We start from the raw sequence: 22716 nt of genomic DNA, 5'->3' as shown, positions 1-22716 counted from the left end.
AATCAAAACCATAATGACACATCACTTTACACCTTTTAGGATTGCTATTATTAAAAGGAAAAATGATAAGGTGGTGAGGATATGGAGAAAGGGGAACCTTCATACACTGTTGGTGGGAATGTAAATTCGTGCAACTATTGTGGAAAGCAGTAAAGAGTTTCCTCAAAAAATTACAAAACAGAAATACCATATGATCCAGCAATTCCACTTCTCGGTATTTTTCCAAAGAAAACAAAACCACCAATCTGAAGAGATATATCCACCCCTTTGTTCATTGCAGCATTATTTACAATAATCAAGAAACAACCCAAGTGCCCATCAATAGATGAAAGGATAAAAAAGATTTGGCATACACACACACACACACACACACACACACACACACACACCCCAAATAATGGAATAATACTAAACCATAAAAAAGAATGAAATCTCACCATTTGCAATAACAAGGATGGACCTACAGTGTATTATGCTAAGTGAAATAAGTCAGACAGAGAAAGACAAATACCATATGATTTCGCTTACATGTGGAAGGAATCTAAAAACCAAAACAAATGAGTAAAGTCTTAAATATAGAGAACAAATTTGTGGTAGCCAGAGGGATGGGGAGTGCAAAATAGACGAAGGGGATTTAGGGGTGGTAGAAGGGGAGGAGGGCGGGGGGTGGGAGTGAATGGGTGAGGGCACTGGGGGTTATTCTGTATGTTAGTAAATTGAACATCAATAAAAAATAAATTAAAAAAAAAGAGGTACAAACTTCCAGTTATAAAATAAATAAGTCATGAAATTGGAAAGGAATGCATAGGCAATATAGTCAGTAATATTGTAGTAATGTTGTATAATGACAGATGGTGACTACACTTATCTTAGTACTACATAGAATTGTCAAATCAAGACATATACTGGAAACTCATATGATACTATATGTTAATTATACTTCAGTAATTTAAAAAATTGGGAAGAATTGGTAAAATAGACAAAAGAGATTAAGAGTACACTTACTGAGCACTGAGAAATGTGTAGAATTGAATCATATTGTATACCTAAAATTAATATAACATTGTGTTAATTATACTTGAATAAAAATTTTAAAAACATATATACCATTCATATTGTAACCAAAAGAGAGTGAAGGTGGCTATACTAATAACAAAATAGGCTCTAAGTCAAACACTGTTGCAAGAGACAAAAAAGACATTATTATATATTGCCAGTAGTCAATTTGCCAAGAAGATATAACAATAAAAAACATATGCACCAGGTATCAGGACTCAAAATATATGAGGCAAATATTGATAAAAATCTAAAGAAGAAATACATAGCCCTACAATAATAGCTGGAGACTCTAATACCCTACATTCAGAATGCATAGAATAATCAGACATTGTATAAGTAAGGAAACAGAAGTCTTGAACTGCACAATAAATCTACCAGACCTCGCATATACATTAACAGTCCATGAATCAACAGCAGAACACACATTCTTCTCATGTACACAACAAACATCCTCCAGGATAGAGGACTCTAAGTCTACAAAATAATACTAACACACTTAAGAGGTCTAAAATCATGCAAAGTATTATTCTAGACAGAAAGGAATGATACTAGAAATCAATAGTAAAAAAAACGCAGAAAATTCTCTAATACATGGAAATTAACACTAAAAAAAGCACAAGGAAATTTTTAAAATATTTTGAGAGAATCAAACAAAACACATGACACAAAAGCTTATAGGATGCAGTGAAAGCAGTGTTAAGATGGAAATTAGTAGATCTAAGTGTTTATATTGAAAAAAAGAAGAAAGACTTTAAATCAACAACTAAAATTCACATGTTAAGTAACTAGGAAAAAAATAAAACTAAATCCAAACCTAGCAGAATAAAGAAAATGATAATGATTAAAGTGGAAACAAATGAAATAGATAATGGGAAAAAAACGAGTAAATCAACAAAACAAAAAATTGGTTCTTTGAAAAGATCAACAAATTTGACAAACGTTTACCTATGCCGACTAAGTAAAAAGAGAAAAAAAATTATCAAATCGGCAATGAAGTGGAACCTTACTACTGATTTTAAGAGATAAAAAGATTGTAAAAGAATACTACGAAAAGTTGTCCACCAAGAAACTAGATAACTTAGATGAAATGCACAAGTTTTTAGAAACGCATGATCTGGGTGGGGGGATGGGGTGACTGGGTGACAGGCACTGAGGGGGGCACTTGACAGGATGAGCACTGGGTGTTATACTCTATGTTGGCAGATCTAACTCCAATTAAAAAAATATACAAAAAAATAGAAACACATGATCTACCAACACTGATTCATGAAGAAATAGAAAATGTGAATAGACCTATAACTAGTATGAAGATGGACTCAGTAATCAAAAACCTCTCAATAAAGAAAAGCCCTGCATCAGATGGCTTCCTTGAGTAAACTACACCAAATACTTAAAGATTAACATTAAGTCTTCTCAAACTCTTATAAAACATTGAGGAAGAGCAAAGACTTCCTAACTCGTTCTATAAGGCTAGCATTATCATGAGACCAAAGGCAGACAAAGGCATTAAATACTATGGAGAGTTCTCAAAAAAAATCTAAAAATAAAACTATCATGTGACCCAGCAATCTCTTTTCTGGATATATTCTCCCCAAAAATGAAAGCAATACTTTCAAGATATCATCAAAAAATTGAATACTTAGGAATAAATTTAACCAAGAAAATAAAAAATCTGTACATTAAAAAATACAAGACTTTGCCAAAAGAAATAAAACACACAGAAATGGAAGGGCATCCTGTGTTCATGGATTGCAAGAATTAACATTATTAATTATCTTTAAAGATTTTATGTATTTATTTTAGAGACAGGGAGATAGTGAGAAAGAGCATGAGCGGGATCCCTGGGTGGCGCAGCGGTTTGGCGCCTGCCTTTGGCCCAGGGCACAATCCTGGAGACCTGGGATCAAATCCCACGTCGGGCTCCTGGTGCATGGAGCCTGCTTCTCTCTCTGTGTGTGTCTCTGCCTCTCTCTCGGTCTGTGGCTATAATAAATAAATAAATAAATAAATAATAAATAAATAAAATATTTAAAAAAAAAAAGAAAGAGCATGAGCATGGGAGAGAGGGAGAAGCAGGCTCCCTGCTGAGCAGGGAGCCCAACGTGGGGTCCAGTCTCAGGACCCTAGGATCATGACCTGAGCCAAAGGCAGCTGCTTAACCAACTGAGCCACTCAGTTGCCCCAGAAGAGTTATTATTATTATTTTTTAAAGATTTTTTATTTATGTATTCATGAGAGACACAGAGAGAGGCAGAGACATAGCAGAAGGAGGGAGCCCAATGTGGGACTCAATCACGGAACTACAGGATCACACCCTGAGCTGAAGGCTGAATGCGCTTAACCACTAAACCACCCAGGTGTCCAAAGAGTTAATATTATTAAAATGTCCTTGTTACTCAAAGCCATCTATAAATTTAAAACATCTCTATCAAAATCTCAATTGCATTTTTCAGAGATAGAACAACAATCCTAAAACTTGTAGAACTATAAAAGACCCAAACAGCCAAAGCAATAATGAGAAAGAACAAAATTGGAGGCATCTATATTTCAACTATATTACAAAGCTATAATAATTGAAACATATGGTACTGGCATAAAAATAGACACATAGATCAGTATAACAGAATTAAACCCCCACATTATTTTATTATTAAACTAATACTTGATAAGGGAGCTAAGACTATCCAATGTGGAAAGACAATGTCTTCAACAAATGGTGCTGGAAAAATTGGATAACCACATACAGAAACATGAAATTGGACCCCTATCTTACACCACTCAGAAGAAGTAGCTTGAAATAGATTAAAGACTTAAACATAAACTTGAAACCATAAAACTTCTAGTAAGAAAATATAGGGAAGAATCTCCTTGATATTGGCCTTGGCAATGGTTTTCTTTATATGACACCAAAAGAACAGGCAACAAAAGAAAAATAAACAAGACTAGATCAAACTTAAACAATCAAGAAGATGAAGAAAACAAAAAAACAACAATCATGAAGATGAAGAAAATACATGGAAAAAATATTTGCCAATTATGTATCAAAAAGTGTATAAACATCCAAAAATTTTCAAGAACTCATTCAACTCAATAACAAATAAATAAAATTCTAATTAAAGAATGGGCAGAGAAACTACACAGATTTTTTTTCCCAAATAAGACATCCAAAATGTCAACAGGTACATGAAAAAGTACTCAACATTGCTAATCAGGAAAATACAAATCAAAACCATAGTGAGATATTACCTTACACCTGTCAGAAAAATGGTCATCAAGAAGGCTAGAATTAACAAGTGTTGGCAAGGAAGTGGAGAAAAGGGAATCCTTGTACAGTTGGTGAGATTATAAAACTTGTTCAGTCATTATGGAGAATAGTATGGTAATTCCTCAAAAAATTAAAAACATAAATAGCATATGATCCAGTAATCCCTCTTCTGGGTATATATCCAAAGGAAATGAAAGCTGGTTATTAAAGAATATATGCAGTCCCATGTTTATTGTAGTATTTATTATTCAAAATATCCAAAATATGAAAAAAACATTATCAATGGATAAGTGGATTAAGAAGACATGGTGTATACATAATGAAATACTATTCAACCACGAGAAAAAAGGAAATTCTGTCATTTGCTAAAACACAGATGGAACTCGAAGACATTATGCTACGTGAGATACGCCAGAAAAATAAATACTGTATGGTATCCCTTATATGTGAAATCTAAAAAAAAAACAACTTGAAAACACAGAGTGGATTGATGGTTATAAGGGGTTGGGGAGTGGGGAAATGGGAGAGATATTGCTTAAGGCTATATGCTTGCAATTGGTAGATAAATAAGACCTAGAGATCTAATACACAGCACAGTGACAAAAATATAAACATTGAACTTTCTAAGAGACTAGATTTTAATTCTTCCCACCACTAGAAGAAATAACAGTTATGTGGCATGACAGAGGTTTTACCTAATGCCACAGTGGCAATCTTATTGAGATATAAATTTATCAAGTCAATATGTTATAGACCTTAAATTTACACACTGTTATATGTCAATTATTACTCAATAAAAGATTTTTTAATAAAATAAAGTAAAAAAAAACAAAAAGTAAGATGCAAACAGTAACAATAAGAGAGCTGAGGTGTCCATGCTAATATAAAAATATAAACCAACATTATTACTTGAGATAAAGAGGGATATTTCATAGTGGTTAAGAATTAATTCATCAGGAAAATATAAGAATTGTAAACATATCTGTACCTAACAAAGGAGCCCCATGCTACACGAAGCAAAAATTAACAGAAATGAATAAAATATGTAAAATCCAACAAAAATAGTTGGAGACTTCAGTGACGCATTCTGCATAATGGAAAGGAAAATGAGACAGAATATCAACAAGAATATAGAAGAAATAAACAGAACTATGAGGTAGACCTAACTCACATTTTTAGAACAATCCAACCAATAACAATATAAATTCCTCTCAAATGTACATAAAACTCTCTTAAAATAAATACTATGGTAAAATAAAATAAATCTCAAAAAATTTTAAAGGATTTATATCATACAATTTATGTCCCCAAACCACACTGAAATTAAATTAGAAATCAAAAACAGAAGAAAATTTAATTCAAATAGAAATGTTTTAATTCAAAATTAATTTAAATTTTGGAAATCCTTAAGAAAGGAAAAGACAGAGACAAGGGGCTGGGAGCGAGAAGGAGAAGCAAAAAAGAAGAACAGGAGAAGTAGGAGAAAGAGAAAAAAGGAGGGAAGGAAAAGATCTAGATTAGAAAGGAACAGATAAAACTGTTCATCACAGATTACATAAATTTATATGTAGAAAACCCTAAGAATTTTACAGATACTGGCACAGACACACATAGACACACACATGCACACACATAGACACACACATTAGAACTACTAAATGTGCTCAGAAAGGGCAAGAGGCTGCACATCAATATACAAAAATAAATTGTACTACCATAAACTAATAATATGCAACCCCAAAATGAAATTCAGTAATTCTGTTAACAATAGGTTCAAAAAAGAGAAAACATGTAGAAATAAGTTTAACAGAAGAATTGCAAGTTTTGTGCACTGACAACTATAAAACATTATTGGAGAAAATTTTAATATTTAAATAAATGGAGAAATATGCCATGTTCAAGATCAGATGACTTAACATTGCTAACTTGGTAATGGTCCCAAATTTATCTATAGATTCAATGTGATTCCTATCAAAATTCCAGCTAGTTTTTTAAAAGAAATTGATGAGATGATCTTAAAATTTATATAGTAATATGGAAGACTCAGGGAGGTCAAAATAATAATTAAAAAGCAAATTTACTGGACATACATATTCTAATTTAAAAACTTAGTACAAAACAAAAACCTACTACAAAGTTATAATATTCAAGATGGTATGGTACTGACATGAAGACAGACCTAGAGACAATTGAATAGAATTAAGAGTCCAGGAACAAATCTCTAAGTTTACAGTTAATTGATTTTCAACAGAGATATCGAGGCAATTCAATTTAGAAAAAGGACAGTCTTTAACAAATGGTGCTGGGACGATTCAACAGCCACATGTAAAAATATGTATTTAGACCCTTATACAAACCACACACAAAAGTGAACTCAAAATGGATCACAGACCTAAAAATGTTTTAGAAGTAAACAGAGCAAGTCTTTTTGATATCGTGTTAAGCAAAAATTGCTTAGATACATATTAAAGGCACAAGCAATAAAATTTGATGAGTTGGGTTTTATCAAAATTGAAAACTTTTTCAGTTCAAAAGATGCCATGAACAACATAAAAAGGCAAGCCACAGACTAGTAGAAAATGTCTATCCACCATACATCTGATAAAGGGCTTCTATCTAGAACATGTAAAGGGAACTTTGTAACTCAACAAGTAGACAACCAATTTTTTAAAAAAAGTTATACACACACAAAGTTATACACAAATGTTCATTGAAATTTTATTTATAAAAGCCAAAATCTAGGGGGGAGAAAGATTTCCTCAGTAGGTGAACTGCTCAACAAACCATTGTATATCTGTACTATAAATACTACACAGCAATAAAAAAGGAATGAATCGTGGATATACCCAGGAATCTAGATGATCCTCAGAAGTACGCTGAGTGGGAGGCGGGGCAAGATGGCGGAAGAGTAGGATCCCCAAGTCACCTGTCTCCACCAACTTACCTAGATAACTTTCAAATCATCCTGAAAACCTACGAATTCGGTCTGAGATTTAAAGAAAGAAAAACTGGAATGCTACAGTGAGAAGAGTTCACGCTTCTATCAAGGTAGGAAGACGGGAAAGAAAAGAAAAGGAAAGAAAGAAAAAGAAAGAAAGAAAGAAGAAAGAGAAAGAAAGAAAGAAAGAAAGAAAGAAAGAAAGAAAGAAAGAAAGAAAGAAAGAAAGAAAGGAAGAAAGAAAGAGAAAGAAAAAAAAGGCATCCAAGGGGGAGGAGCCCCAGCGAGGAGCCAGGCTAAGGCGCCGCAGCGAGTGCCCCCAGGACAGTAAAGCCCAGGCCCAGAGAAGCGGAGCTTCACCAATCTTCCTGGATGGAAAGGCACTCGCAGGGAGCTTAGGCAGGATCCCAGGAATGGCGGGGATGCCCTCAGGCTCCCAGGGGCACTGATGGAGGAACTTCGCCCCTGGGAGAGCGCACCACACACTCTACAGGCCTTGCTCCCTAAAGGGCTGCAGCGCAGGTGGGGGAGGGGGGCGTGGGAGCAGCTCAGGCAGTGGCTCAGGCTGCAGCTCGCGTGGAGAGGGCTGCGCGCCCAGGGAGCACGATACAAACAGCACAGGCACCGGAGCCCACGGCCCTGGGGGACACAGCCCAGGATCCCCCACTCCCTCACACTCCCCCCGTGATAAGCAGAGGCTGGGAGGACACAGGACAGCAAGGACGCTCCTGCCACGGTGCAGCCCCAAGCGGTGCAGACCTGCACCCCCTGCCCCTGGAGCATCCAGGCTTCTGTGGACTGGGAGCTGTGGTAGTTACTCAGGAGCTGACTCTAAGGCAGGAGAGCTGGACTCCACCGCCACTGTTGTTCCTTCTGGTGTCACCTTGACCTGGGACTGAACAGGGGCCTCACAGGATAAACAGCTCCCACTGAGCCGTGCACCTGACAGGGGGATGGGCAGCTCCCTCAGGTGCACACACCTGAGAATCAGCACAGCAGGCGACTCCCCCAGAAGACCAGCTAGAAGGACAGAGGAAAAGCAAGTCATTGACCAAGCAGCACTGGAAAGTTCCAGGGGAAGTAGAGGGATCTACAGTATATAGAATTAGAGGATACTCCCCCTTGTTTTCTGTTTTCTGTTTGCCCCCCCCTTTTTTTTCTTTTTTTTTTTCCTTTTTCCTCTCTTTCTTTTCCCAGTAAAACTTGTTTTTGGCCACTCTGCACTGAGCAAAATGACTAGAAGGAAAAACTCACCTCAAAAGAAAGAATCAGAAACAGTCTTCTCTCCCACAGAGTTCCAAATTTGGATTACAATTCAATGTCAGAAAGCCAATTCAGAAACACAATTATAAAGCTACTGGTGGCTCTAGAAAAAAGCACAAAGGATTCAAGGGACTTCATGACTGCAGAATTTAGATCTAATCAGGCCGAAATTAAAAATCAATTAAATGAGATGCAATCCAAACTGGAGGTCCTAATGACGAGGGTTAATGAGGTAGAAGAATGAGTGAGTGACACAGAAGACAAGTTGATGCCAAGGAAGAAAACTCAGGACAAAAGAGAAAAACAATTAAAAGATCATGAGGATAGGTTAAGGGAAATAAATGACAGCCTCAGAAGGAAAAAATCTACATTTAATTGGGGTTCCCTAGGGTGCCAAAAGGGACAGAAGTCCAGAGTATGTATTTGAACAAATCATAGCTGAAAACTTTCCTATTCTGGGAAGGGAAACAGGCATTCAGATCCAGGGGATAGAGAGATTCCCCCCCTAAAATCAATAAAAACCACTCAACACCTCCACATTTAATAGTGAAACTTGTAGATTCCAAAGATAAAGAGAAGATCCTTAAAGCAGCAAGAGACAAGAAATACATAACCTTTATGAGGAGAAAATTTAGGATAACAGCAGACCTCTCCACAGAGACCTGGCAGGCCAGAAAAAGGGCTGGCAAGATATGTTCAGGGTCCTAAATGAGAAGAACCTGCAGCCAAGAATACTTTATCCCAAAAGGCTCTCATTCAGAATAGAAGGAGAGATAGAGAGCTTCCAAGATAGGCAGAAACTGAGAGAATATATGACCACCAAGCCGCATCTGCAAGAAATATTAAGGGGGACCCTGTAAAAGAAAGAGGAAGTCCAAGGAAACAATCCACAAAAACAGGGACTGAATAGGTAACATGATGATACTAAATTCATATCGTTCAATAATAACTCTGAACGTGAATGGGCTTAATGACCCCATCAAGCGGCGCAGAGTTTCAGACTGGATAAAAAAGCAAGACCCATCTGTTTGCTGTTTACAAGGGACTCATTTTAAACATAAAGACACCTACAGCCTGAAAATAAAAGGTTGGAGAACCATGTATCATTCAGATGGTCCTCAGAAGAAAGCAGAGGTAGCCATCCTTATATCAGATAAATTAAAGTTTATCCCAAAGACTGTAGTAAGAGATGAAGAAGGACACTATAACATACTTAAAGGATCTATCCAACAAGAGGACCTAATAATCATGAATATTTATGCCCTGAATGTGGCAGCTGCCAAGTATATCAATCACTTAATAACCAAAGTTAAGATATACTTTGATAATAATATACTTATACTTGGTGACTTGAATGTAGCACTTTTTACAATCCACAGGTCTTCTAAGCACAACATCGCCAAAGAAACAAGAGCTTTATATGATACACTGGACCAGATGGATTTCAGAGATATTTACAGAACTTTACATCCAAATGCAACCGAATACACATTCTTCTCAAGTGCACATGGAACTTTCTCCAGAATAGACCACATACTGGATCACAAATCAGGTCTTAACCAATACCAAAAGATTGGGATCGTCCCCTGCATATTTTCAGACCATAATGCTTTGAAACTAGAAATCAATCACAAGAAGTTTGGAAGGATTTCAAACAGGAGGAGGTTAAGGACTATCCTGCTAAAAGATGAAAGGGTCAACCAGGAAATTAGAGTAGAATTAAAAAGATTCATGGAAACTAATGAGAATGAAGATACAACTGTTCAAAATCTTTGGGATACAGCAAAAGCAGTCCTGAGGGGGAAATACATTGCAATACAAGCATCCATCCAAAAACTGGAAACAACCCAAATACAAAAGCTAACCTTGCACCTAAAGGAGATAGAGAAAAAACAGCAAATAGATCCTACACCCAGCAGAAGAAAAGAATTAATAAAGATTCAAGCAGAACTCAATGAAGTCGAGACCAGAAGAACTGTGGAACAGATCAACAAAACCAGGAGTTGGTTCTTTGAAAGAATTAGTAAGATAGATAAACCATTAGCCAGCTTTATTAAAAAGAAAGGAGAAAAGACTCAAATTAATAAAATCATGAATGAGAAAGGAGAGATCACCACCAATACGAAGGAAATACAAACGATTTTTAAAGCTTACTATGAACAGCTATACGCCAATACATTAGGCAATCTAGAAGAAATGGACGCATTTCTGGAAACCACAAACTACTAAATCTGGAACAGGAAGAAATAGAAAGCCTGAACGGGCCGATAACCAGGGAGGAAATTAAAGCAGTCATCCCAAACCTCCCAGGACACAAAAGTCCAGGGCCAGATGGCTTCCCAGGGGAATTCTATCAAACGTTTAAAGAAGAAACCATACCTATTCTACTAAAGCTGTTCAAAAGATAAAAACAGATGGAGTACTTCCAAACACTTTCTATGAGGCCAGCATCACCTTCATTCCAAAACCAGACAAAGACCCCACCAAGAGGAGAATTATACACCAATATCCCTGATGAGCATGGATGCAAAAATTCTCAACAAGATACTAGCCAATAGGATCCAACAGTACACTCAGAAAATTATTCACCATGACCAAGTGGGATTTATCCCTGGGATGCAAGACTGGTTCAACACTCGTAAAGCAATCAATGCAATTGATGATATCAGCAAGAGAAAAAACAAGAACCATATGATCCTCTCAATAGATGCAGAGGCAGCATTTGACAAAATACAGCATCCATTCCTGATCAAAACTCTTGAGAGTATAAGGATAGAGGGAACATTTCTCAGCATCTTAAAAGCCATCTACGAAAAGCCCACAGCCAATATCATTCTCAATGGGGAAACACTGGGAGCCTTTCCCCTAAGATCAGGAACAAGACACGGTGTCCACTCTCACCACTGCTATTCAACATAGGACTATAAGTCCTAGCCTCAGCAATCAGACAACAAAAAGAAATAAAAGGCATTCAAATTGGCAAAGAAGTCAATCTCTCACTCTTTGCAGATGACATGATACTGTACATAGAAAACCCAAAAGACTCCACCCCAAGATTGCTAGAACTCATGCAGCAATTCGGCAGCGTAGCAGGATACAAAATCAAGCCCAGAAAACCGTGGCATTTCTATACACTAACAATGAGACTGAAGAAAGAAAACATAAGGAGTCAATCCCATTTACAATTGCACCCAAAAGCATAAGATGCCTAGGAATAAAGCTAACCAAAGAGGTAATGGATCTATACCCTAAAAACTACAGAACACTTCTGAAAGAAATTGAGGAAGACACAAAGAGATGGAAAAATATTCCATGCTCATCAATTGGAAGAATTAATATTGTGAAAATGTCAATGTTACCCAGAGCAATTTACACATTCAATGCAATCCCTATCAAAATACCATGGACTTTCTTCAGAGAGTTGGAACAAATCATCTTAAGATTTGTGTGGAATCAGAAAGGACCCTGAATAGACAGGGGAATATTAAAAAAGAAAACCATAGCTGGGGGCATCACAATGCCAGATTTCAGGTTGTACTACAAAGCTATAGTCATCAAGACAGTGTGGTACTGGCACAAAAACAGACATATAGATCAATGGAACAGAATAGAGAATCCCGAAATGGACCCTCAACTTTATGTCAATATATGACAAAGCAGGAAAGACTATCTACTGGAAAAAAGACAGTCTCTTCAATAAATGGTGCTGGGAAAATTGGACATTCACCTCCAGAAGAATGAAACTAGACCATTCTCTTACACCATACACAAAGATCAACTCAAAATGGATGAAAGATCTATATGTGAGACAAGATTCCATCAAAATCCTAGAGGAGAACACAGGCAACACCCTTTTTGAACTCGGTCACAGTAACTTCTTGCAAGATACATCCACGAAGGCAAAAGAAACAAAAGCAAAAATGAACTATTGGGACTTCATCAAGATAAGAAGCTTTTGCACAGCAAAGGATACAGTCAACAAAACTAAAAGACAACCTACAGAATGGGAGAAGATATTTGCAAATATCCTATCAGATAAAGGGCCTGTATCCAAGATCTATAAAGAACTTATTAAACTCAACAGCAAAGAAACAATCCAATCATGAAATGGGCAAAAGACATGAAGAGAAATCTCACAGAGGAAGACATGGCAACAAGCACATGAGAAAATGTTCTGCATCACTGGCCATCAGGGAAATACAAATCAAAACCACAATGAGATACCACCTCACACCAGTGAGAATGGGGAACATTAACAAGACAGGAAACAACAAATGTTGGAGAGGATGTGGAGAAAGGGGAACCCTCTTGCACTGTTGGTGGGAATGTGAACTGGTATAGCCACTCTGGAAAACTGTGTGGAGGTTCCTCAAAGAGTTAAAAATAGATCTGCTCTACAACCCAGCAATTGCACTGCTGGGGATTTGCCCCAAAGATACAGATGCAGTGAAACGCCAGGACACCTGCACCCTGATGTTTATAGCAGCAATGTCCACAATAGCCAAATTGTGGAAGGAGCCTCCGTGTCCATCGAAAGATGACTGGATAAAGAAGATGTGGCATATGTATACAATGGAATATTACTCAGCCATTAGAAACGACAAATACCCACCATTTGCTTTGATGTGGATGGAACTGGAGGGTATTATGCTGAGTGAAATAAGTCAGTCGGAAAAGGACAAACATATGGTCTCATTCATTTGAGGAATATAAAAATTAGTGCAAGGGAATAAAGGGAAAGGAGAGAAGATGAGTGAAAATATCAGTGAGGGTGACAAAACATGAGACACCTAACTCTGGGAAATGAACAAGGGGTAGTGGAAGGGGAAGTGGGCGGGGCCGGGGGTTGGGGTGACGGGGTGTTGGGCACTGAGGGGGGCAGTTGGCGGGATGAGCACTGGGTGTTATGCTATATGTTGGCAAATTGAACTCCAATAAAAAATTTTTTAAAAAATTACTGGAAGAAATCATAGACCCAAGTAAATTGAAAGACACTCAAAAATAAAATAAAATAAATATTAAAAAAAATAAGAATTACGTGAGTGAAAAACCCAATCCCCAAAGGTTACATACCATGTGACACAATTTACATAACATTCATGAAAATACAAAAATTATAGATGGTAAACATCTTAAAGTTTGCTGGGGATAGAGGGAGGAATTGTTATAAAAAGATGACAGTAGGAATCCTTGTGGTGATGTAACTGTTCTTTATCCTGTCTATGGTAATAGTCATAGGATCCTACGCCTGTGATAAAATTGCATACTAATACACACACATGAATACATCCTACGCCTGTGATAAAATTGCATACTAATACACACACATGAATACATCTATGACTGAGGAACTCTGAGTAAGATGGGTAGATTGTACAATGTCAATTTTGTGTACTATGGTGTTCTTTTGTGTATAGATAGTGTACTATAGTTATACAAGATGTTATCATTGGGAAATACTGAGTAAAAGATAAACAGGGCTTCTCTGTATTAGTTTCTACAATTATAAGTGAATCTCTATCTTTAAAAAAGCTTAATTTTAAAAATGGGTAAAAGATTTGAATAAACTGTTCATCAAAGAATGTATATAAAAATAAAAACAAGCATGTGAAAAGATGTGCAACCTCATTAGTCATTAGGGAAATATAAAATAAACCTACAATATGATATACTTCATATCCACAAGAATAGCTCTAATAAAAAAATAACGGATGTTGGAGAGAATGTGGAGAAAATGGAACTTTCATACATTGCTGCTGGGAATGCAAACTGATTGATCCACCTCAAAAAACAGTTTGGCAGTTATCTTAAAATCAACAGTCTTACCATATAATCCAATAATTCCACTCATAGATATCTACCCTTGAGAAATTAAAACACATGTTCACACAAGGACATGTATGTGAATTTTATTTTTTTTATTTTTTATTTTTATTGGAGTTCAATTTGCCAACATATAGCATAACACCCAGTGCTCAACCCATCAAGTGCTCCCCTCAGTGCCCGTCACCCAGTCACCCCCACCCACCTCCCTTTCCACCACCCTTTGTTTGTTTCCCAGAGTTAGGAGTCTCTCATGTTCTGTTTCCCTTTCTGATATTTCCCACTCATTTTTTCTCCTTTCCCCTTGTATGTGAATTTTAATAGCAGCATCTTCATAATATCCAAAATGTGAAAGCAATCCAAATATCATCAATTAGTGAATGGATAAAATGTGATATATCCTTACAATGACATACTATTTATCAGTTAAAAGGAATGGAGTACTTACATAAGACACAACATGGATAAATCTGAAAAATATTATGCTAAGCAAAAGAAACTAGATACAAAAGACCACATATTGTATGATCAAATTTATTTGAAATGTCTAGAAAAAGAAATCTATAGAGACAGAAAGTAGACTAATTATTGCCTGGGGCTGGGGGTCAGAGTGGGGAATGGTTGAAAATGGAACAGATTTCTTTTGGGTGTGACAGAAATGTTCTAAATTTAGTTTGTAGTGATAGTTGCAAAACTCTGTAGATGTACTAAAATCACTGAATGTACTAAAAACTCTGTAGATGTACTAAAATCACTGTACACTTAGAAAGAGAGAGAAAAGGACGGAAAGGAGGATGGGAGGGAGGGAGGGAGAACCATCTTAAAAGTTACATTTCTTTTCAGCTGTTCTAAGATTGAAACCCCCTTAGGTGGTTAAATCTGTTACTTCTTGACTCAGGTCCCCATCTATCAGACAGAGTAATTACCCCATGCCCTGCTCAGCTCATCAGACAAAAAGTTATATGGCCTACTTTCTTCTCCACCCACTCCTAGCTTTAGTATTCTTGATAGTTACTAAATTATCATTTAAAAATCAAAAAAAAAAACTAAAAATCATGTTCCTTGTATTTACTGACAAAATGTGTTTTTCTCAGCTTGCCTAATTCCAAATTCTCCTATATCTAGCAAAACAACTTACTTTTAGAATTATATATGCATTTTCAGCACAGTGTATATTCAAGAAAGCAGACCATACTTGTGAGTTTCTCCAAGCGTAGCACTGCTTTGTTCTTTTGAATATGACTAAATGTCAGAGACTGCTTTCCATTTTGACAGTATGATTTCCCCCTCCCCCTCCTCCCCTCCCATCCCCCACAGTCATCATTTCTTACCATAGTTCCAATATCTTACTTGCACTTATCACAAAGTCCACCCTTTATACTCCTTTCTCTTTTTCTCCTTCAAATATCTCTTCCTAGCCTAATCCTGAATGGTGAAAAGGAGAAGCTACTATTTAAGCAGTAATCGGCAAAATACTTCCATTTAGTCAGTGACTTGGACTTTTATGGATAATACAGCATGTTTGGAAAATTTTTAGTATTGCCTATGACTTTTTTACTTTTTGAAAGGGAAGAACTGGTGTGAAATATTGATTTGATCTTAAGTCTAAAGTATTTTGCTCCCATAAATGACACATGATACATTTTTATTAATCTCCAAGAAAAGCAGATATATTGTATCTGTCTTATCAGAAGGCTATGGTCAAATATTATTAGACTAGTAAAGTTCTCTATACTACAGAAACTAAAGTGCAGCCACTCTGGAAAACTGTGTGGAGGTTCCTCAAAGAGTTAAAAATAGAACTGCCCTATGACCCAGCAATTGCACTGCCGGGGATTTGCCCCAAAGATACAGATGCAGTGAAATGCCAGGACACCTGCACCCCAATGTTTATAGTAGCAATGTTCACAATAGCCAAACTGTGGAAGGAGCCTTGGTGTCCATGGAAAGATGAATGGATAAAGAAGATGTGGTATATATATAATGGAATATTACTCAGCCATTAGAAACGACAAATACCCACCATTTGCTTCGACATGGATGGAACTAGAGGGTGTTGTGTTGAGTGAAATAAGTCAATCGGAAAAGGACAAACATTATATGGTCTCATTCATTTGGGGAATATAAAAAATAGTGAAAGGGAATAAAGGGGAAAGGAGAAAAAATGAGTGAGATATATCAGAAAGGGAGACAGAACATGAGAGACTCCTAACTCTGGGAAACGAACAAGGGGTGGTAGAAACGGAGGGGAGCGGGGGGTGGGGTAACTGGTGACTGGGTGCCACTGAGGGGGGCACTTGATAGGATGAGCACTGGGTGTTATTCTATATGTTGGCAAATTGAACACCAATAAAAAAAATAAATAAATAAAAAACAAATACAAAAAAAAAAAAAAAGAAACGACAAATACCCACCATTTGCTTCAACGTGGATGGAACTGGAGGGTATTATGCTGAGTGAAATAAGTAAATTGGAAAAGGACAAACATTATATGGTCTTATTCATTTGGGGGAATATAAGAATTAGTGAAAGGGAATAAAGGGAAAGGAGAGAAAATGAGTGAAAATATCAGTGAGGGTGACAAAACATGAGACACTTAATTCTGGGAAATGAACAAGGGGTAGTGGAAAGGGAGGTGGGCGGGGGGTTGGGGTGACTGGGTGATGGGCACTGAGGGGGGCACTTGGCAGGATGAGCACTGGGTATTATGCTATATGTTGGCAAACTGAACTCCAATAAAAAATTTAAAAAAAGAAACTAAATTTTGTTGCTTATTGATAATGTTGCAACATATTTTTAAAGTTCATAAGTAAACAAGGTATGGAGTACAAAACATTTTTTCACCTTAATAACACAAACTTATTGATAATAATAATGGTTTGACCAGCACCTCTTACAAAACTAATTTCTTCCTCCCTCATGCATCCTAAATGCTTTGTTTGTATTGCTATACTGCTAACATAATACTCTTCTTAAAGTACACTTATAGGGTGCCTGAGTGGCTCATTTGGTTAATACTCTGACTCTTGGTTAATCCTTTTAGCTAAGGCCATGATCTCATGGGTCCTGGGATCCAGCCCCAAGCCAGGGTCTGCACTGGACTTGGAGCATGCTTGAAGTTTCTCTCCCCCTGCCCCTCCTCCAGCTCTCTCTCTCTCTCTCTCAAATAAACGAATAAATCTTTTAAAAAATAAAGTGCAGTTATGTCTGTTTCCCCAGTCTCACCATCAAATTTGGATGGAGCTGCAGAGTAGCAGAAAGAGCTGTGAAGTTGATATTAAAATACCTGGATCACAGGATTTGTTTTATTAATTAGCAGCTATGTGACATTACTGTCCTAATGATCCCTGAATTATGACATGGATTTCTGTGCTACTGCTAAGTATTAAATAGTTTGACACATAGTTTGGAAACTCAAAATATGTGATCTCTACAACATTTTAGTGATTGTGGAGAAGATAGGAAAAATATTTGAAATGGAAAATTTTGGACAAAATGTTACCACAGACCTTAATTACTTAAACTTCATGAGACTCAGTTTTGCCATCTATAAAGTAGATATGATGATGCTTACCTCATAGGATTGTTTAAGGGTTAACTGAGATACTGTACATGAAAGAGTCTAGCTCTCTGGAAGATGGATGATGTTCATTAATGTTTCCTTAGGTTGGAATGCTTCCTCCACCTCCTCCATGCCCCTCTCCCCTGTAAAAAGGGAAAAAACGGACAAAAAACTCCAAACTTCAAACATCTTTCAAGAAACAGCCCAAAAGGCACCACTGTACAAAGCCTTTCCAAACAACTTCAGGCAGTGTAGCCCTCTGGTTAAGAATACTGGGCTTTTGAAATCAGAAGAGATTCCCAAGTTTAAAAACAGATCTGCCATTTTAGTAACGCCAGGATCTTGGGCACATTATTTATCCTCCGTGCATCTAGGTCTCCCATCTGCAAAGTGAGATCATCCTGGTACATATCTCATGCAGTTGTGAAGTATTAAATGCGATATTCACAAAGAGTGCTTAGCAAAGTCCCACTTAGTAAATCCTTTATTAAGTATTACACAGTAGAAGTAGTAATAGAAAGTTTCCTCTTCAGTAAAATGTTAATAAAAATACCTCGCAGGGTGGTAAAATTCTGATGCAAAAGTCTTTTAAACTATAATGTTGAACAAACATAAGGGATTGGTATATACCTTGAGATCTCTGGGGCAAAGTTCTAACCTCACGTTTTAGAATATACATTCCCTGCACTGGGTGGGGGTGTGTGGTAAATAGTACCCACTACTAATGAATGGGAAATAAAGCCAGAAGATACGTCCCAGGGGCCCAAGCAGCAGAAACCCAAAAAGCAATATTAAGCACAGAACCCGCAAACCCGGCCTCGATAATTCCCCGGAGTTCGCCTCTAACGCCCCCCTTCCTTTAGAGCCGCGCAAGCGTAGACTGATTTTGTTCCTCTCTCCCTCGGGCCCCCGCCTCCAACTCCCCCCCCCCATTCTGCCCCAACACGCAGGCGCATCTCTTCAAATCCTGTCCCTACCCCTCGTTCTTTCTCTTCATTTCGTTCCCCCTCCTCTTCCAGCACTTTGGCAGGTTCAAACTCTTCGTGAGGGTGGCGGCGATCGAGATCACGTGATGAGCATCCTGCTGCCCAACATGGCGGAGTTCGACACCATCTCGGAACTGGAGGAGGAGGAAGAAGAAGCGGCAACGTCGTCGTCGTCGTCGCCGTCATCGTCGGTATCGGGGCCAGACGACGACGAGGAAGATGAAGAGGACGAGGAAGAAGAGGAGGACGAGGAAGAAGAGGAAGAGGAGACGCCGCCCCCGCCTCGGGTAGTGAGTGAGGAGCATCTGCGCAGATATGCCCCTGATCCTGTATTAGTGCGGGGCGCCGGCCATATCACTGTGTAAGCAAGAGGGGGCCAGGGGTTTGAAAACGGTGAGATTTGTCGACAGAGGAATAAGAAGGTGATCGAGGGGCCCGTGGGGTGGGGGAGGGCTGATAAGGCATAACAATTAGAAAGGGACACCTGGTCTAAATGGAGAAACCAAGGGAGATAGGTGTAAGGGAAGTGAGGAGAATGCAAATGTGATGCACCAACATCAGGTAAAGAGTGAGTATAGAACGGGAAGATTAGAGGTTTGGGAACCAAAGAAATTGGGAGTAGAGGTGAGTTTCCTTGCTTCTGTGTATGCTGGCAAGTAGTCTTTAAACTGCAGGATGTACCAGAGGATTCTTTGCTGCTAAAATTGGTATGTTGTGGAACACGGTGACTGCTGTGACCTGTGACAAGACCTAGGCTTGGATTCTTTAAAACAGAAACATATGTTTTGTGAATAATATTATAGACTGTCCACCCACCCACATACTCATTCATCTATTCTTCCTATCTAATCCTTATATGAATGAATACAATAATCCTTTCCACGTCTTAATAACTCCTCATTCTGACATTCCTTAATTATCACACAATTAGAGGTTCAGATTAAGAGGCAATTGTAAAAAGTAAAAGAGCAGTAGATTGAGAATGAGGGCTCTTGGAAGTTAGTCCCAGCTTTGCTTCTTACTGGCCCTGTGACCTTGCTCAGGTTACTTCATATTTCTGGGCCTTAATTTCTCCATCTGTAAAATGAGGGGTTGGAGGCAGATGGTTTCTAAAACCTTTTAGCTCTGAGATAATTTAAGATACCTATAGGAGATTTTGTATGCCCAAACACTAAATATGCAGACATTAAATACTTATGGAAATTATTTCCCTAGGAGCTGAGGTTGAGTTTTTTGAAAACTTATACAGAGTGACTTTTTTTAAAATTTAAATCTTGGATCATATTTGAGAAAATAAAAGGAGGAGAGACTTCATAGCCTAGTAGTTGCAAAGCAAAAGAAAATTTTAATAGTTCTCTGGGCTTTGAAGAGTGCTTTTTCTTTTTTATGTGCTTGGGCTATAAATGCTTGAAAGTTTGAGTGTGTGTCATGTTTATCTTCTTAACTATGCGGTCTTTTCCTGCATTTTCCTATTGCTGCCTCTAATTTTGATAATGACTCACCTAGTCCCTTTGACTTTCAATTGAATTCATATTATCAGAAATCATGTATTATAATATGCAACACTTCCCTTCCATCATGTTAGCTTTTAATTTTAACATGTTAGATATTTTTATTGTAATACGCTTTTGTGATCTTTGCATGGAATATATTAAGAAAGATTTTGAAATGGTAGATGAGTTTGGGAAGATTTTTAGACCTGCTTTTTGGTTAGGCAATTATTTTAACACAATTTTTCTTGGTCCAAGAATTTTGCAGATAGTCTACAATGATCAGATGCCAGCCTACTGTGCTGTTTTACTTTTATTCCTTTGATCACTAGGGAGACAATTTATTACTCTAATTATGATTCTGGCACCAAAGGTTACTTTCATGCAGATTATTTCACATGACTGAACAGAAAAGGAGTTTTTATTCCAGTCTGTAATTTTATATTCCCAACATTCCAACCCCCTTCTTATTTTCTAACATTAAGAAAACAGGAGGAGCAAGGAAACAGAATTCAAGTTACCAGAAACTTAATTGTGGTTCTGTTCTTCACACAATCATGGTGAAGTACTTACCAACCTGTTTTCAATTAAAAGTAAAGCACTGGTACTTGCCATATCCGGGGCCTTGTGATAGGTATAAAGTCCCTCCCAGCTTAAAAATTCTGGAATTAGGAGTATGAAGCAGTGGTGCTGGAAGTAACCGTTGGTATTAATTGAAGCCAAAACCTGAAAAGCAGGAAACTAGTACTTGAACCACTAACCAGTGTATATAATTTGGAGAATTATCTAGTTGTATTGTACACACTCTCTCAACTAAAAAGCACATCTGATGTTCAATGTCTGAGATTTGAAAAAAAATGAAATGTTTAAGAGAAAGTTTTACTGAATCTGAGGAACTCGCCTTTCTATGGTAGTGAAACTTGCCCTGTATCAGGTAAAGATCCTTATGAAATAGTTAATATAATTTTGAGACATCTAAAATAACCAGCTCTGTTAAAATTCTTTCTGGCATGCGAATATTAGACTTTCCCTCTCTGAATGGAATATTTCTTATTGTCTCCTACCCCTCTTATTTTTTCCATTCACTATGTAGTCGTCTATTACACAGAGGACTTTGTTTCTTTTCAAAGTTTAAAATTTGAGAACCATTGCTTCAAGAAACTCAGTATATCTTAAGCCATCATTTTCCCACCCCACATGGCTGTGCATTCCAGTTGCCCCATGATATCCTGACCCTGATATCACCACTCCAATATTTGGGGGTAATATTTCAAATCCTTGAGTCATTTTAACTATTCCTTTTCCTTGACTTGTCCGGTGCCATTCTGTCCCAGAATTATGTCATCAGATCTTTTGAAATGTATATTAGATTTATTGTCTCCATTTCTACTGGCACCACTGTAGTTTAGGTTGCCATCAACTCCTGCTTGAATTATTGCCACAGTCTGCCACCTCTCTCCCCTCCAATCCATTCTGCATGCTTGTGCCAAACTAATTTTCTTAAAACACAGTTTAATCATGTTGCTTTCCTGCTGAAAAACCTGCACTAGATCTTAATTAGGTCTGAGTTCTTATGCTCTCTTCCTCTAGCCTCAGAGGTCACTTCTAAACTTACCACTCCACTTGTGCTTTCTGCACCCTTCTCTTCCAGCCTCCTCCCAAATCTTGCTCCATCAGGCAGTCTCATCTCTCCAATATTACCTCTCTGCATCAGCCTATGAACATATTTAGTTTCTTTCTTTAAAACAAAATAACAAAGCCTCCCTAGACCTATGTTCCCATTTAGCTACTCTCTTGTCTTTCTTCCTTACCTCTCCAGATTTCTTAAGAGTAGCTACATTCACCATATCTGTGTCCACTTAACCCCTCTGTAACCTGGATTCTGCCATCATGATCACAGTCTAAGGGGTGGGGGAGAACTAGCCTTGTTAAGATCACCATGACCCTTTTGTTATTACATTAGTGGGCATTTCTCATTCCCTATCTTTCTGGTTCTCTCTGCTGTATATGACACTTATAATGACTCCCTCTTTTTTGGAGGCTTGTATTCCAGGGGTCACAAACACACAGGTAATACAGGTCACAGAAAGTGGTGTAACATGAGTAACGATGGGGCCTTAGTTGAACTGGAAGGTGGTATATATTGTGCCTAAAGATACTCAGATTCTGATTTTGTAAAAACATTTTGCCTGTCAAACAAACCTAGGAATTTCTTGGCCACTTCAATCTCCTGGCTCGCCCTGTATTTTTCTGGTGATTCTTTAACTCTCTCATTCATTGGCTTCTCTTATTCTCTTGACCATTGAATACTAGTGGTCTTCAAGGTTTTG

General features: G+C 37.6%; 1 protein-coding gene and 1 long non-coding RNA gene across 6 annotated transcripts in view; one reads left to right on the top strand and one right to left on the bottom strand.

Moving 5' to 3' along the window:
- Positions 1-655: 655 nt before the first annotated feature.
- Positions 656-19250, bottom strand: LOC144308627 (uncharacterized). 2 transcript variants are annotated; one of them, XR_013375033.1, is made up of 4 exons: positions 18888-19250; positions 17923-18053; positions 8517-8628; positions 7422-8282 (listed from the first exon to the last, which is right to left on the bottom strand). It is a non-coding gene; the product is annotated as an uncharacterized LOC144308627 (long non-coding RNA). The 2 variants fall into 2 exon arrangements; XR_013375032.1 differs by lacking the exons at positions 7422-8282; positions 8517-8628 and adding an exon at positions 656-3042.
- CHIC1 (cysteine rich hydrophobic domain 1) overlaps positions 18844-22716 on the top strand; it is a 75371-nt gene continuing 71498 nt past the window's right edge. For all 4 annotated transcript variants that reach the window (XM_077889407.1, XM_077889405.1, XM_077889408.1 and 1 more), the window contains exon 1: positions 18844-19257. In XM_077889407.1, the coding sequence (XP_077745533.1) occupies positions 18983-19257 (275 nt within the window). In that variant the 5' untranslated portion in view covers positions 18844-18982. The remainder of the gene's footprint in view (positions 19258-22716) is intronic.

Source organism: Canis aureus, chromosome X (genome assembly GCF_053574225.1).
Source record: "Canis aureus isolate CA01 chromosome X, VMU_Caureus_v.1.0, whole genome shotgun sequence".
Taxonomy (NCBI): domain Eukaryota; kingdom Metazoa; phylum Chordata; class Mammalia; order Carnivora; family Canidae; genus Canis; species Canis aureus.
This window is presented reverse-complemented; position numbering and strand designations above follow the sequence as displayed.